Consider the following 16,169-nt stretch of genomic DNA (forward strand, 5'->3'; position numbering starts at 1 on the left):
TATTGGCAATATTTGCGCATATTTATTTCTATAAATATAAAGAGACAAAAGCAATTGTAGAATGAAAAAAGCAAACTATAAAACAATCTGTGGGGCCGAGCCACTTCTTTTTCAAATGAAAAAAAGAGTTATCTTTCTAGAACCTGACAAAAAACTGAATGAACACCAAAAATAAACAAACATGGAAATTATGTCAACGACGTTTAATGATGCACCCAAAATATTCTATATAAAAAAATATAGCTAGAGAAAATGAAATGATGAGATGTTCTCAAGCCGAGTTGTTGAGCTCGAGTTGTTGTTGAAAGAACTCGGCTTGGGTTTTTGATGAACTGGAGTTGTGCAACTCGAGTTGTTCAACTCGAGTTATATTTACAAACTCGAGTTGGTAAATATAACTCGAGTTGTATAACTCGAGTTGCAAACTCAGGACACTATAATTCGCCATTAACTCTGGTTTTACAGTACATACATACATATTTTAATTTTTATTAGCTAACGGGTGCCTATTGATGTATCATTGTTAATATAACCAGATCTACGGTTATGCAACCGTAATACCAATATATTGCACCTTACTTAAAACAAACTCGTCGCTTGTTCACAACTCGAGTTGTGAACACGCAACGCGAGGCACTTTAAGGCACCATAATGATGTACAGTACAGCATACATTGTCGATATTCAGACCAACCTTTGTCTAGATTCAGACCAACATCTGTCGAGATTGGAACTTGTCTTGGTTCGGACTTATGTTGGGACTGTTTCCCTTATATTACACTGTATTTGTTTATGTTGTTTCACTGCTCAGACTCAACACCTTTTTGTCTGTGTTCTTTTGGTTTACTACTACCTCATCGAGTGATGGGCTTCTGTTAGACCAATGATATACAGCCCCCATATACAGTGGAGCATGTATATAATTGGTTAGACCACAGGTGTCCTTTAGCGGAGATATTGCCGAAGCCGAGACCGGACCGTAGTCTACACACACAAAATAACAACAATGTTGTTATTTTGTGTGTGTAGACTACGGCCCGGTCTCGGCTTCGGCAATATCTCCGCTAAAGGACACCTGTGGGTTAGACATACTAATTAAAGAATGCAAACCCTACAATATTCCATCTCTCGATCTTCATACCAACAACATTACCAATAGCACAGAATAATATGATATGGTGACAAATCTACATCCACACTAATAGATACCTCATGTTACAACTCACAATTCGCACAAACGCTTCAAGGCGTAATAACTTCTTTTAAATATAATATTTCGATGTGAAATCTGCGCAAATCCGCCTGTCATCCGTGCCGAAACGACGTTGGCTTTAATTGTAGCCTGCGCGTTTTGTATTTTCGTGAATTCTGAGCTACATAACATGGCCAGGAAGTCGAACTCAAAATTCGTCGACGTTTGACTCAATGTTGTGCCATATTGTGTTTAATGGAAAAATGAAGAATATAGTGTTACATTGCTTTCTACTTTTCAACAAGTAGGTACGTACAGTGTTTTGCAAAACTGCAAGCAAAAGTAAATCGACCCTCGCCAATTATTTTGTTCAGAAAACTGGGAAATGCACTAATGCCGTAATTGTTAACTCTATTGTTACATTTATTAAAGATTGTGTCGCTGTAAAAGTTTTACATAAGCCTCTATGATAGAATATCGAGTAAAGTTGAAACATCCTTTAGAGGTCAAAGTTGTCGTGACAACGAACGATGCGTTTTGGCTGCCCCATCATCGGTATGATGAAAATTTTTGAATGAAGTTATGACAGCTTACCATACCTTGTTTGATCGAACCGACAAGAAAGATGGCAAGAAGTACCAACACAGAGAATATAGTGTGGAACTAGGCTTGCGCACGCATCGTCCTAGTGCAATTACTTCATCGTTTGAGCCATTCACGTACACTCAAACTTGTGACAGTGATGGAACACATCTAGAAGCGCAATTTGTTCGGAGAAATAACCCCAGAAACGAAAGTCTTCATCGGGATACCTTGTCACAATGTTCCAACAAACCACAACTTGGAGATGTGAATCATTGGTGGGAGTTACCACCATGCTCAAGTAATGGTAGCTATCAACAAAGAACCAAAAATGTTCGCATATCATATTCTTCTGAAGAAATATATGGCAAAGCCAATATAAGTCAAAATAAGAAAGATGAAACTAGTAAGAGATTAGCCAATTCAAAGCACGACCGTTTTGCTTCAGAAAATTATGCAAATACTTCATCTAGTCCAACATTAACACAAGATGTTGAACCAGTCATTAATGAGAAGTCAACTAAGTTTAGAGGTGATCGCGATAGTAGCTCAAGTCGTAACAGGCTTTCTAAGGAAACTAGCCTTTTACATAGCAAGCATGTAACAAAGCAATTTATTTATCAACAAGATCTTTCCTATGACAACTGTCATAGTACTATCAAATATAGAACATTTGAAGAAGCGATGAACAGCTATCCAAGTGATGAATCTGAAGACTCCGACTCATCTCCAGATTGGAAATCATACAGTAATTTTCAAACCTTACGCTACTCAAAAAACGTTTTTAATAATGGAGGTATTTGTTTTGACACTACAAATGCATCAGGCACTCAATCTTCATCAGATCGTGAGAAGCAGCCCAAAGCGCCAGCAGGTTTCGACAATTCAGATGCATTGTTGAGATGTGAGCTCTCTGCAAAATCAGATATAACCAAGCCAAGCATTCACACCCACAAAGAAGCGTGGCTTTCAGACATTGAAGAAAAAGTTTCATCAGAAGCGTCTTTTGCTCAGGTAAGCAATTGAGGATTGCAGTAATAATAAATTCACGACTTTTCAAATACTTCAAAAAAGTTTTGTTAAATATTTATGCCATGATCTCATTTGTACTGTTATGTTTATTTCAGGGCAGTGCGCAAGATGTGACTAAAACAGATAGTTTCAGCAATTATCCTAATCTGGATTCTCCTGATCATATGAATGCTCCAATTTTACAGGTAATTAATTTTTACAGTTTTATAATTTTTTTGCAAACTGAAATCCGGTCTTCAATTTTAGTTTGGATACAACAAAGAACTAATCTTTACAGATCAATATGTATTAGAACTAGGTATTTATGCTTTTATAATCTAAATATTAAATTAGATTGCTTAATTGAAACGTTGCGTATACAGTAGCTATACAATTGCAGATATTAGTTACAGAAAAAACAGTTAATTGTGTCGTATTTAATAATTTCATGTATTTAATGTTTGCCATGACGCTCGAGTTGTCTTTCTGCAGAACATGAAAGTGATTAAACTGAATATTTAGTTAATAAAAATTATAACTGGTTGCATATCTAATCAATTTCAACTCGCTCTAGGACTTAATACAATTATATATTGTTGGTTTTATCAATTTGGTAACAGTCAAACCTCGCTTCAAAATACAGGTTTTCCAACATGTGATGTAAACCTTTACCAAATGTATGATATGACTCTACACCTAAACAATCTTCCAACATATAGCAGTCAGTTTTTAAGCCTTGCAGGGGAAAATAAGGGGAAATAGAGAAGCTAAAAATCTTACATAATAGAAGAATAAAAGGAATAAAAGATATATAAATAAACTGAATTGGTCTCAAATAGTTGGAGCAAGTTGCTTTGCATATTGTTATTATTATCTTGACCTTTGATCCTGTAGATTGTTTGATCTATTCTTATTTCTATATACATGTATTTCTAAAACAATAAAACCTCATTTTATTGATAGTTTTTTCTAATGTAATATCTACAATTACTGTAATTGTTGTTATACATGAAAAAGCTTATCATAAATGCACATCCGTGTATTAGTGATGAGCCTTGGTGGAATAGCCTTGTTCTTACTAACATTTACGCCGGCATGTTTAGTTGAAGGAGACACCTGCCGACAAAAACTATCTAATGGTTCAGCAAGGCACTGTCGATGAACGCCAGAAATTGGAAAGCAGAAATTTCTCAGCACAGATGTCGGACTATGTTTCAACTGAGCCCCTGAAGGCTTGCATTACTAAGGCTGGTGATCATCCCTCTCAGCTCACACAATATGATAGACCTGCTTTAAATGATGTAACTGTGAGTTGATTACTTCGTGTTGAAATTGAATTTCTAAATGATACTTTACTTGTATTTTTGTATAACAAATATTTCACTCAAACAAGTCTCTTCACCATGGTGGTGATAGGCAAACTTTCAGAATACAACTGTTCAATTGAGCCCTACACTGACTGTAGGCAGCTATTAAAAAGATAGTAAGTTTTCTATCAGGTTCAGAATCCCTATATAATTTGCGGAAACTAGACACAATCATTTTTGAATGCTTTTATGGGAGTTACCTGATAAACCTGACCTGATAGCTGTTACTTACTTTTATAAACAAAATAATCCTCGATTATCCTCAAAGTTCTCAGCTCTGCAGTTGTCCTCAAGGTTGAAATATAATAAAGATACAATATAATAAAATTATCTGATACATTTAGCTAAGTATTTTTACAAACAAAACAGAAAATGTTTATAATCTATATATATTTTTGTCAAAGGTTGTCACCGTGTTTTTTCAGCTACAGCTATTAAAATCTTTAAATTGAGAATTTGTAACACAGAGGATTTGCCCTCCAACAGTCTTGTTCGCCAGTTCATTGCCTTCCCAATTAAGCCACATGAGCTTGGTGGATTCATTAGGCAATCTATGTCACTTTATGGGAGCAAATACGCTACCGCTATCCGTTACAGCGCAGTGTGATGGTGCAGCGTCATGGAGTGTAGCGTAGTTTTATGCGTGCTCAATCGTTAGAGCAAGTAGTTAGCTTACTCAAATTATTCACTGGCAATGTGCCAGGCTAATAGCGAGTGGCAGGTGACTACATAAGCCCTCATCGACTATAGGCTGATTTTAATACCCAGCCAACTCCGAGCATTCACCTAAAATTTGCACATGTTAAATACAAACGAATTTCCGTCCAAAGACTTTTTTTGTTACCCGGTCATCACTGGTTAGTACAGCTTGTCTATATATATTTCTCAAAGTTTGTGTTTGTCAAGCTATAGCTAGTAAAATCTTGGTATAAAAAAACTGTATCGCAAAAGATTTGATCTCAAATCGTCCTGTTTGCCAGTCCAATCTCTTTCCAATTTAGCTTGATTTCATTGGGTGATGTATGTCGTTATATGAGTGCAAATACGCTACTGTTCTTCGTTACAGCGCAACACCATGGCACAACGCCATGGTGAGCGATAGTATAATTTTATGCAGGCTCAACCGTGAGAGCAAGTAGTTAGCTCTCATTAGTAAGCTTACTTAAACTAGCCATTGGCGATGTGCCAGGCTAATAGCAAGTGGTTGGCAACTACATTAACTCTCATAGTTTATAAGCTGGTTTTAATACCCGGGCATCGCCGGGAATTCTGCTAGTATAGATATAATTGGACCCTACAGAACCATGCTCTGTTGCTAGGTTTATCAAGGTGTTTGTGCGACCATTTCGGGATGTCTACAGAAGAATGATGGTGTACCCTCTGAGCTTTGTTCTGATACCAGTCTCCATACATGTAGTACACAAGACAAAAATGAGGTACAGAATCAAGACAAACTTGAAGAGAGCACCCATCTTGGCCTTGTGAAACCCGTCTTTCCAAATGTAGACTCGATCACCTTGCCAGCTCCTATTGATGTAAGTTTAATTAGATCTTTAATCTAGACACAATACCTCCATATTTCTTGATTTTCTTTCTTTATTTACATATACATGCATATATATATATATATATATATATATATATATATATATATATATATATATATATATATATATATATATATATATCTCATAAAGAGAGAGAGAATAATTTAAAATCAAATGCACTGGATAGACCAGATATAGACCGGTCAGATGGACTGGTGTGGCTACAATGAGAAACATAGTACCAGTACTAAGATATATAAAATATAGATAATAATACATTTAAGCTATGTTTCTTATGTCTTCTACAATATTAAGCACTTTGGCCAAGAACAAATAATAACTTTTTTAAAATTCAGTTAGTTTCAGAATTTCCAGAAGTCTGTAAACCATGCGTTAGCAATCTAATAAACTAATTTAAAAAGAAACAGAAGATATATCCAAGAATGTTGAAGATCCCAAATTAAAACAGTGTAAATAACCTTTTTACGGTTGTAACTCCATTTTAAATCTTCCACATACAGGTAGCATATGCTACTTATCGGTTCCTAATTCATGTCTGTTTTCCAAATTAGTGTAAGTTCTTTTTAAACAACATTTTAATAATATTATAGAAGTTTCATAGTTGGATGCATAGATTTATTAACTATACTATAGGTTAGTTAACAGGTATATTATTACTCTAGCTATAGTTAATAAGCCTATGGTTGTATAAATGTATTTTAAGAAGTCAACACCATTTTTATGTTTAATGACTGCACATGACCTTTGGTGGCAAATATCGTTTGAAGTGACCCTTTTTTGTTGATTTGGGACAAAAGTATGAAAACTAGACTTTTTCAGTAGGTATATATTACCTATGTAACTCACTGATATTTTTAGAAACCTGAAGTTCCACCGATAGACCTGAGTCAACTCTCACCTAAAAAAACTAAATCAGCAAAACTTCCTCGAAGGTCGGTCTCAAAATCAAACACATTCAAATCTAAGACATCAAGCCAGGCTCAGACTGATTTTCATAAGGCACAGCCCACTTCCAGCATCACTCCCAAGGCTGGCGACTTCAAGAACAGGAAACAGATTGCTAGAGAAATAAAGCTTCGGGTGCAAAAAAATCCTACAGAGATAGCGGGAGAAATTAAAAGAAGGGTTCAAAAAAAAGAAAGGGAAGAACCTAAACCAGAAGTTTCCACGTCATGCGATTACCTCAAAGTAGATCAGCAGCCACTTACTACTCGATCAATTCTGGCACTCAGTTCATTCAGGGCTTACGATCGTTACAACGAGATGTCACCAAGAATACAATCTGGTGACGTCTCCCGCTGGCAATGTCTTCCAGAAGAGATATGGTTACTAATACTATCATTCCTTCCTTGCGCTGACCTCCACTCCTTCATGCTAACTTGTTCTGACTTCAATCGACTTTCACATGATCACTCGCTCTGGCGAGAAGTTACACTCTGTCGAAAGCAACTTTCCGATGAAGAAATCATCAAACTAGGTTTCCTTCATCCGTCTAGTCTTTCTATTGTACAATGTACTGGCATCAAGCTTAATGGCAACACTGTGAGCAACCGAGGACTGAGAGAATTATTCCATGCCTGTAGTCAAGATCTGAAGCAACTCTCTGTCGCCAGCTGTGTGATGCCTCCACTCTCAGGGGAGGCCATGCTTCACCACGCTGCCATCCATTGCTCCAACGTTCAGACTCTTGATATCTCATGGTGCAACCTTACGAATAGAGACATCGAGCTTGTGGTAAACAGCTTTACCGGGCTTCGCTGTCTGAGTTGCAATGGTAATCAATCGATCACAGACGTCGCTGTGAACAAATTATGTGTCAACCTCGGTTCGCAGCTAGAAAAGTTAGAGCTGCAGGGTTGCTTTAAGCTGACCAATCAGAGCTTGCAAGTGATCGGAAGCTGTATCAATCTGCAAACACTCAACATCGGACAATGTCACAAATTTTCTTCAAGTCGCATCTCGACCGAAGTAAGCCGACTTGTAAACTTAGAAAGCTGTAACTTGAAAGGCTTGAAACAGGTGAAGGACACTTCCATAGCTGCGATAGCCAAGTCATGTCCAAGACTTCGACAATTTGTACTTGCTCAGTGCACCGCTTTATCACCTAAGTCTCTTATTGAAATATCCTGCTCATTGCCTAGCCTTAGCACCCTTGATGTCAGCTCTTGTAAAGACTGTGTAAATGACGCTTCGATAAACGCTATGCTAGCAAACTGCAGCTTATTGATTTCACTTGACGTGAGTTCTACACCTATTACCAATCAGTCTGTTGCAGCCATTGCTGCTACCTGCAAGTGCATTCAAGAACTTAAGCTAAACTTTTGCTCCATCACTGAGAGTATAGTGAAGGAATTGCTACTGCAGTCGAAGAGCATAAGTAAGCTCTCTCTGTATGGCGTGAAAAACATCCAACTGGATGAGCTCTCAGATATTAATTCTGCGGTAGAAGTTGAACATTGAGCTCGCAATAATCTCTATACACTTTTTAGATTTTGATATTTGCAGACAATGATATTTTATCTTTTGTATTTATTCGTTCTATGGAAGTAAAATATAAAATGTTAGCAAATTTAATGACCCAAACCTTAGCATATGGCTCAAAAAGCTCAAATCCTTTGAAGCTCTCAGCTGGTTGCTCTAATAGCCTTAGTACCTTGACTCTAACCAAATAAATGCCAAGTAAAGCAGTATGGATGGAGTAAGACTGTCTAAATAAAAAGGATGTACACTAACTATGATTGGTCAGAAAGTTGCTCATCACAAACCTTCTATTTGCCTAAACTAAGGCTTTCCGACATGAAACCAAAAATTAGTTTCAAAATACAAAATGGCAACAACTAGAGCGGCAAAAAGCAAGAAAACAATTGATTGAAGTAATTGATCTCTTGAGCTAGATATCTAAGGTACACTGACAAGGCTCATATATTGTATTCTATGCTGAACATCACATTCTTTGAATATTATTCCTCATTCCACGAATTATTAAGCCTAATGCTTTTTGCTTGCACATTACTACACAGCTGGTCTGTGTTTCCTGCTTTGCTCAATCTTGAACAAAAACTGCAAAGTAAGTTTATATCATTGCCTCTTGCCTTAGTGACAGTTACCATGGTTTATTACAGCATTTATAACTTTTATGAACTTCATTGCATCAATGGAATGTTTTAACGTTTTCAATGATCGCCTGATTTTAAAATCTAGTTATGCTCACTCTACTATGCATTATAGTGTGTATGGTTAGTATACTCCAGGAGTAGCCAAGGGCTGGCTCAATGGACTCTCTGAAGTAGTAACCGTTGCCAGGCTCATTAAGTAGCCGCTAATAGTGCTCACAATGATGCCTGCACTTGGTTTCTAAACACTCTGTGCCTGCCTATTAGTTACTTAGTTTTCGAATCTTTTAAATAGACAGTTGAATAGCCAGTTAGGCACTAAGCCAGTAAGTCAACCAGTTATTTAGTTATCAAGTCAGTTAGTCTCTTTGTCAGTTAGTCATCTAGTCATTTAGATTTAGTTATCAAGTCAGTTTGTCGTCTACTCAGTTAGTCCCCTATTCAATTGGTCACCCGGTCAGTCAATGATTTAATCAGTTAGTTACCAAGTCAGTTAGTTACCTAATAAGTTAGTCACCTATTCAGTTAGTCATGTATTCAGTTAATAACCTAGTCATTTAGTCAGTTAGTCTTCTAGTTATTTTGCCAATTAGCTAGTTAGTCACCTAGTCGGTTAGTCACCTAGTCTGTTAATCAATTATTTTTTGAGCCAGTTAGTCTTTGATAAGTTAGTCATCCTATCCCTCACTAGTCAGTTAGCTAGTTAGTTGAGGGATAACAATGAGAAAGCGATGGACTCAAGACAGTTTTTTATTCATTCGCCGATCTAGGTTTCCTATGGATCCATACCTGATGACTAAGAACCTGATCTATAGAATGACAAGCCCCCTTTGTCTGCCATACACGATTTTCCTCCTAGTCATGGGCACTGTGTTGTACTACAAAGTACTGCCAATAGTAACCAGAATGTTAGCCTGTGGAGTAGCTGTTAGGGTTAGTAATCTGTGTGCTTTCTCGTGTCTGTCTGTCCCGCTACTGTTGTCCGCTTTGTTTCTTTGTAGCCTCACTATATAACAGCCTCTTTGCCAACTTCCTATGTAAGCAGGCGTTTCACACCGCCAAACACAACCACAGTGGCGACCTTGCTCAAGGGCGCTGTTGCCCTAGTAGGGCGAGGAGCTAAATCCTTCGAGGTAACAGGACTAATGGCGCTTGGGGTTGATGAACTGTTTAGTAACCCGGGTTACTGGCTTGAAGCTACGATACTCATCATATTTTTTTTGATCGTCAACATGTTTCCATGCATTCGAGGTACAAATGTGGGCGAACCAGAACAGCAAGCCTATTTAGGAACGCCAATACAGGCCTTCACAGACTCACTTGGGCGAGAATCGACTAACCTTGAGTGTTGCTTGCGGAGAAGGTGTATAACATGTGGTAAAATGGAAGACAAGTGCAAGTGCCCATATGGGAACCAAGATCTGGTGGTGGTTAGAGGTCAATCTAACGACATTGTGGATGACGATGATGACTACTACAAAAAACCCAATGATCATCCTCCCGTCAAACGAATTCAAAAGGCTCATTCAAGGAGTCCATCAAAACGATCACTATCAAAATCTAGAAGTGAAGTACGACTGAAAAATGTCATTGGCAAGCCACAACCTAAAACTATGACCAGAAAATCTAAAAGCCGCTCTTCGCAACGAAGAAACGCGTGCACCTGTTTTAAAGCCAATTGCACGTGTACCTACAAGTCAAAAAGAAATTAATATCTAGATGGGTGACAATTTTCCCTTGCATAATGATGATGAGTCTGACCGCTATATACTGCGTATCTCTATAACTTTCCTTTTATTAGACCCAAGAATTTAATATTAATATATAAGATGATAACAAGATTGTCTAAATATTGCCCAAAAACTAAAAAAAGCTTAAATCTATTATCTTCACAAATGTCTCTGCAACAATTCAGCAGCTCCCTTTGTAATATTTTGAATTCAACTCTGCATGATGTTCCATGTTGGTCATTATCCTTCTGTTTGTTTTGCTAGCAGCTGTTAGTGCAAATATTTTTTGAATGTCTTAATTAAAAATTAAAACCTTTATCAATACAATTATTGTTTATGGCGAACTAAAGTTAAAATTTGGAGTAGGTGTTCAGTCCAGGACCTTAGGATAAACTTGGTTGATACACAAACTTGAGACTATTTATAGCATCAATTGGGTAACCAATAGCCTGGGCATAGCTCTCGTGGGGGATTGGGAGAGAGATTCTCTGTCCCAATTCCCCACGAGAGCCATGCCCAGGCTAGGTAACCAACAAGCACAACCAAATTGATTATTTAGACAGGTTCAGCATGTTTCTGATGCACAGATTATCCATAAATTACAACTTTGCTCTTTCTAGTTTTTTGTTTGCTACATGGCATAAAAAAGACAAAAATTCGCACAGTTCTCCTTGACCCACAGCAGAAAAGCGCAATATTGCAACAATTAGCAGCCATTTTCACCACTTACCTGAACTCTTTAGAAACGAGTCAGATTGTTTTTATCCCGCCACATATGGAGCTTCCTGTGTGTCTCTACTTTGTTTCCATGGTTACATGTTGTTATTTTTGCCAGGCGAGAACGGATGTCTCAATAAAACGACCATACCCCTACAGGCCATACAGAAACCACGAGGAGGGTCACCATGGTTACAGAGATAGATAGGACTGTTATAAACTGATTTTTCTAACATATTTTATATATAGCCGTTTGCAGGCTTTAGCACTAAAAAGCCTGCATTGTCACTGATTTCATATTTCACCATTAATTGACAGAATAAATGATAATGTAAATCTATCAAAATCTAGATAGTGTACACTAAACTATTAAGCATATCTGGTCACTAAATGGATCTCGCTGATCAATATTAAAACTATGTTATTTCATGCAATACCAAGCCAATATCACGGCTGTTTGACTTATTTGCTGAATATTTAAACGCTGATCCAATATCACAGTAGACCAATGCCTGAGAATACCTTTGCTACAAATAGAGAAGTGCTTTTGCAAGCGTACTAAATGCGATGCTTTGTTATACGCATTGTCATGTGGGATATCAAATGAAGGGCTATGATGTTTAATTTGACTTCATAAAGGAACCAAAATATATGATTAGCGCATTTTGATTAGGTGTATTTATTTGTTGAGCCAATTCTTGGATGAAATTAAAGTAATATTTAATTAGCTATAATCCAATTCTCACAGAGATTTAAAACTATTCCATCTTTAATGTTATGACACGAGAAACTGGAGATATTGCTGCTCTCTTAGAGCTTAAGAAAAGTACTAAAAATGTTCTAAATTAGTTATTGTTGTTGTTTGGCAGCCAACTCTAAATTTCCGATCCATCTCGCTATATTTCCAAATATCAATATATAAACAGATCTCAGTGTTTGTCTTTGCCTTGTGTTTGTCTGTGTGTCTAGTCTAGTTATAGCAACCACTGGACACACAGTTGTCTAATTGTTGCTATAGCTACCACTGAACACACAGTTGTGTAACTGTTGCTATAACAACCACTGAACACATGGTTGTCTAATTGTTGCTATAGCAACCACTGAACACACGGTTGCCTAATTGTTGCTTTAGCTGGACACATAGACAAACAAAAGAGTTTTTGAATATTTTAGAAGTTTTATAAATAGAGCATATACTGTGCACCCAGGAGCTTTTCCTGTAGCGGTAGTAGGCTTTCAACTCGAAACCTCCAGTTCTGCGGACAGCCATTTTTATTCAGTACGCTACACTTTCTAACTGGCTATACTATGGAATAAATTGTGCTCATACTCATTACAAATACCAATCTTAATAGCTTCACGCTAAGCATTTCAGTTAGCATTACGCTAACATATCCTAAAACTGTTGGCCAGAAGAAAAATGTTTAAACTCATGTAGGCAGCAAGGCCATTGCAATTAAGATAGAGATGTAGTAGGCAGTACAGTCGATACAGCATGAAATACACAGAAGTAACCACAGTGCAAAAAAATAAACAAACGCCTTCATGTGGAAGATGGATTGGTAGATGTTGTATATAATAATTAAATATAGATCTTTTGTGCACAAAAATATTTTATAACCTGTGCAACGAAGGGAATTCATCTCGTTAATCTATATACTTCACATTTAAACATGATAATTTCATTTTGGCCATTCCGTATATTATGCTGAAACATTTTCTCCGTTGTATTTATATTTAACCATTAGACACCTCTAAAACTGTGTAAGCTCTTTATTTTCAGTCATGAGAGCAACTGATATACTTTCCAACCTGAAATACTTTAATAAAATATTACAACCGAATGAAACAATAGAAAAATTGCAAATCAATAACAAGCAAGAAAAACATAAGAAAACATAAGCAATGCACAAGAGTTAATAATAGCACATAATAGCACATATGTGCGCATATGCACATATACACATAATGCACATAAGAGCACATAATGAGTTATGTGCTATATTTGAGTGCTAACTCTCTTAATAGTTTAAAGTTTGGACATAAAACTGATATAAAGTATGTTAAATATTAAAATCTTGAATTAGAAAATTAGCTGTTGCACAGCCCACTTCATCTGATCAAATGTATATCTATGATAAATTTGCTGTAAGCATTCAGCAGCCCTTGTCATCATACCTGTCTGCTTCAGAGCTTTGTAATCCCTTGTACGATGATCTTTGCTAGAAAAATATTTTCCTTAAAGAATCTATCAATTGCGTCATTACAACCAATTTTTGTAGGTTGTAGGATATATTTGAATGAGAGAATGGAGTTGGGTTTCAGTCTCTACCTAAGTAAACAATAGCTAAGTAAAATATATTAAATCCATTTGACGCAACTGTATTGCGTCACATCATTATGGAACGTATCAAATCAAACTGCTAGACAAGTTATTATTGTTCTACATACTGAAGTGGTTGTTTAAAGAGAGTAAAGAGTTTTGACACAATAGAAACATCACATTATACACGTAACTGCCATTTGTTCATTGGTATTGTTTTTTATTGATTCGTCGTGTGAAGATGATTGACTCTTCAAAACAAGCTTTTTAATCAATATTTTCATTACTCTCGATCTTGTATTTTCTGCTGAAACCGTATGCTACAGTTAGATTGTGGTTGAACTTTGCTGCAGTAAAGGTGAGAGCGTTTTTATTATAGTAGGGCCTACTAACGTTAGGACATTGTATTCTGATTATTGAAATTTACGAAAAAAACAAAAGGTAAAAATATTAAAATTACAAAAGCAAATAAAGTCAGAGTCTTATCCGGTACCTATAGTTTTAGGTCGGTAGTTACGCTGCCTTGAGTGAATGGTTGAATAGTATTTAATGGTTTTAAGCCAATCGATAACTGATACTAAAGAAGTTACATTTAAATATATTAAGTAAAAAAAGTTAGTTTATGGTCTGGTTTTAAAATTTTAATCACATAATAAACCTAACAAATTAAAGTCTTTTTATAAATTCAGTTATAATTTTGTTAAAACTATCAATCATGAAATAGTTTGCCACGAAATAATAATCAAAAAAGTATTTTTATCTTTTCGGCATTGCGAGTATCTGTTTGAATTATGTTTTTAAAATTAATGTTCGTATTAAGAAGACATACAGTGTCATTTAATAACAGCTTTAAATAATTTTCCTGATATTGTTAGACAAGAATATCTAAAGTTTTTTCGAAACTTGAATAAATAAGTAGACACAATGGGTTTTTGTAAATTTTTCGCATTCAAAAAATTTGGTTAAACAAGGCAAGGCATTAATAACGGGCTTTGTTTTAATCTACACTAAATCATCTCACCCATTTAGTTGCTAAAACGTTGACCTCGCTTAAATCTTGCAGGTCATCAATAAGCAAACAAGCACTGAGGAGAGAAAGTGACGCAGTGAAAATGAATTCAACTGGAGGCTTTTCGTTTGTCACTGAAATGATGTTAAACTTCTGTTACGCCGAGCATCCAATTGAGTACGCTATAATCGGAATAATCGTCAGCATCATTTCTATACTTGCTAATATTTTTCATCTTGGTATACTGATTACAACCAGAAAACAGAGCAAACGACACTACTTTTTGCTTCTTGCAAATCTTACCTTTGCAGACATCCTTGCTAACTGCGGTTACATAGGCACCTACTTTCCACGACCGACCAATCTTTCTCAACAGCTCCTTCATATTGTTGATGTCACAACACTCGTCATAGCAGCAACTTCCCTTCTAAGCCGATATAACTTTCTGACACTGGCTAGTTATGACAGGTACTATGCCGTATGCAAACCTGTCCAATACAAGACTTGGAAAATCTCGAGAAACATCGTGAAAGCTTTGTCGATTATTTGGGTTTTGAATCTATTGATTGTCTTGTCCATGGCAATTTTTCTACCAGATTTTTCTTGTCTCATGCATGGTCAAGCTCGCCCAGGAGCTCCTTATTTTCCAGGAATTCTAGTTACAGTTTTTGGACTTGTTAACAGTTTAGTGTGTCTATTGGTGACTACATTTTGTATAGTCGTGGTGTTCAGAAAGCTTAAAAAATTAAAAAACACGAGTCGCCAGGATCGATTATTGATAAAAACTTCACACTTAGTTACTGGAACTATTACTATGTTCTATATTACCGCTAGCCCTCTTTTTGTGGCACTACCGGCTTACTGGATCTCTGGAGTCGCTCAAAAAACTGTACTGTATGTGGCCATGCAGCTTACCTCTGGATTACAAACACTGTACGGTTTTGGTAATATTTTTCTTTATGCCTATTTAAACCCCGAATATGTGCTGAAAGTTAAGAATTTGTTTTTTAGAATCTGTGCACACTAAGTGCACACAAGTGAGCAAACATCTTAGAAGCAGCATATAGAAAGCTTAAGCTTAAAAAGTGATAGATAAAATGCCTTATTGTTTCAATGAACCTGTGGGTTTAATTACAAACTTGATAAAAAGCTACCATTTATTGAAAAAAGTGCATTCAAAATAATAAACATTGAAACCATTTTTGATAGCTTCCAAAAGCGTCGAAACCAGCAATTTTAAAATTAATGTGGAGTGCGAATTACTTGTAATCAGTTTTTATCATGTACTCATGTGTTGGGCCATTTCTCTCATGTGAGTAATTTATATCATCTAATAGAGTATAAAGATACAGTAGCAGTTTTATCCTGTAAGTTTGCTATATCCCTTAAGTCTGTTATATCCCTTAAGTCTGCTATATCCCTTAAGGCTGAACAAAGGAAACTGATGGCAGACAAATGAATTTGGTTCAGAGATCAGACAACTTGCCAGATAATAAGCATTTTTATACTATAAAGATGGTTTATCAGTGAAGTTACATAACAGAAACGTGTTCTAGAA

The 16,169-nt window shown here is 36.3% G+C and overlaps 2 protein-coding genes across 2 annotated transcripts in view; one reads left to right on the forward strand and one right to left on the reverse strand.

The window, feature by feature from the left end:
* The window catches only part of LOC137388866 (E3 ubiquitin-protein ligase TRIM71-like), a 28,582-nt gene extending 27,268 nt beyond the window's left edge, over positions 1-1,314 (reverse strand). Inside the window, exon 1 of the mRNA XM_068075337.1 lies at positions 1,226-1,314. The gene's annotated coding sequence lies outside the window, so the exon portion shown is untranslated. The remainder of the gene's footprint in view (positions 1-1,225) is intronic.
* Positions 1,315-1,773: 459 nt separating this feature from the next.
* Positions 1,774-8,179, forward strand: LOC137388014 (uncharacterized). Its single transcript, XM_068074534.1, has 5 exons — positions 1,774-2,787; positions 2,901-2,990; positions 3,888-4,091; positions 5,471-5,686; positions 6,578-8,179. Exons 1-5 carry the CDS (start codon positions 1,774-1,776, stop codon positions 8,177-8,179), a joined length of 3,126 nt encoding a protein of 1,041 aa, XP_067930635.1.
* The last annotated feature ends 7,990 nt before the right edge of the window (positions 8,180-16,169 follow it).

This window comes from Watersipora subatra, chromosome 2, assembly GCF_963576615.1.
Source record: "Watersipora subatra chromosome 2, tzWatSuba1.1, whole genome shotgun sequence".
NCBI classification, from domain to species: domain Eukaryota; kingdom Metazoa; phylum Bryozoa; class Gymnolaemata; order Cheilostomatida; family Watersiporidae; genus Watersipora; species Watersipora subatra.

Bases quoted from the DNA above. Each gene is read 5' to 3' on its own strand.
- LOC137388014 (XM_068074534.1), top strand. From the start codon at position 1,774: ATGACAGCTTACCATACCTTGTTTGATCGAACCGACAAGAAAGATGGC. The intron at 2,788-2,900 runs GTAAGCAATTGA...TGTTTATTTCAG, and splicing joins CAGAAGCGTCTTTTGCTCAG to GGCAGTGCGCAAGATGTGAC. The intron at 5,687-6,577 runs GTAAGTTTAATT...TGATATTTTTAG, and splicing joins CCTTGCCAGCTCCTATTGAT to AAACCTGAAGTTCCACCGAT.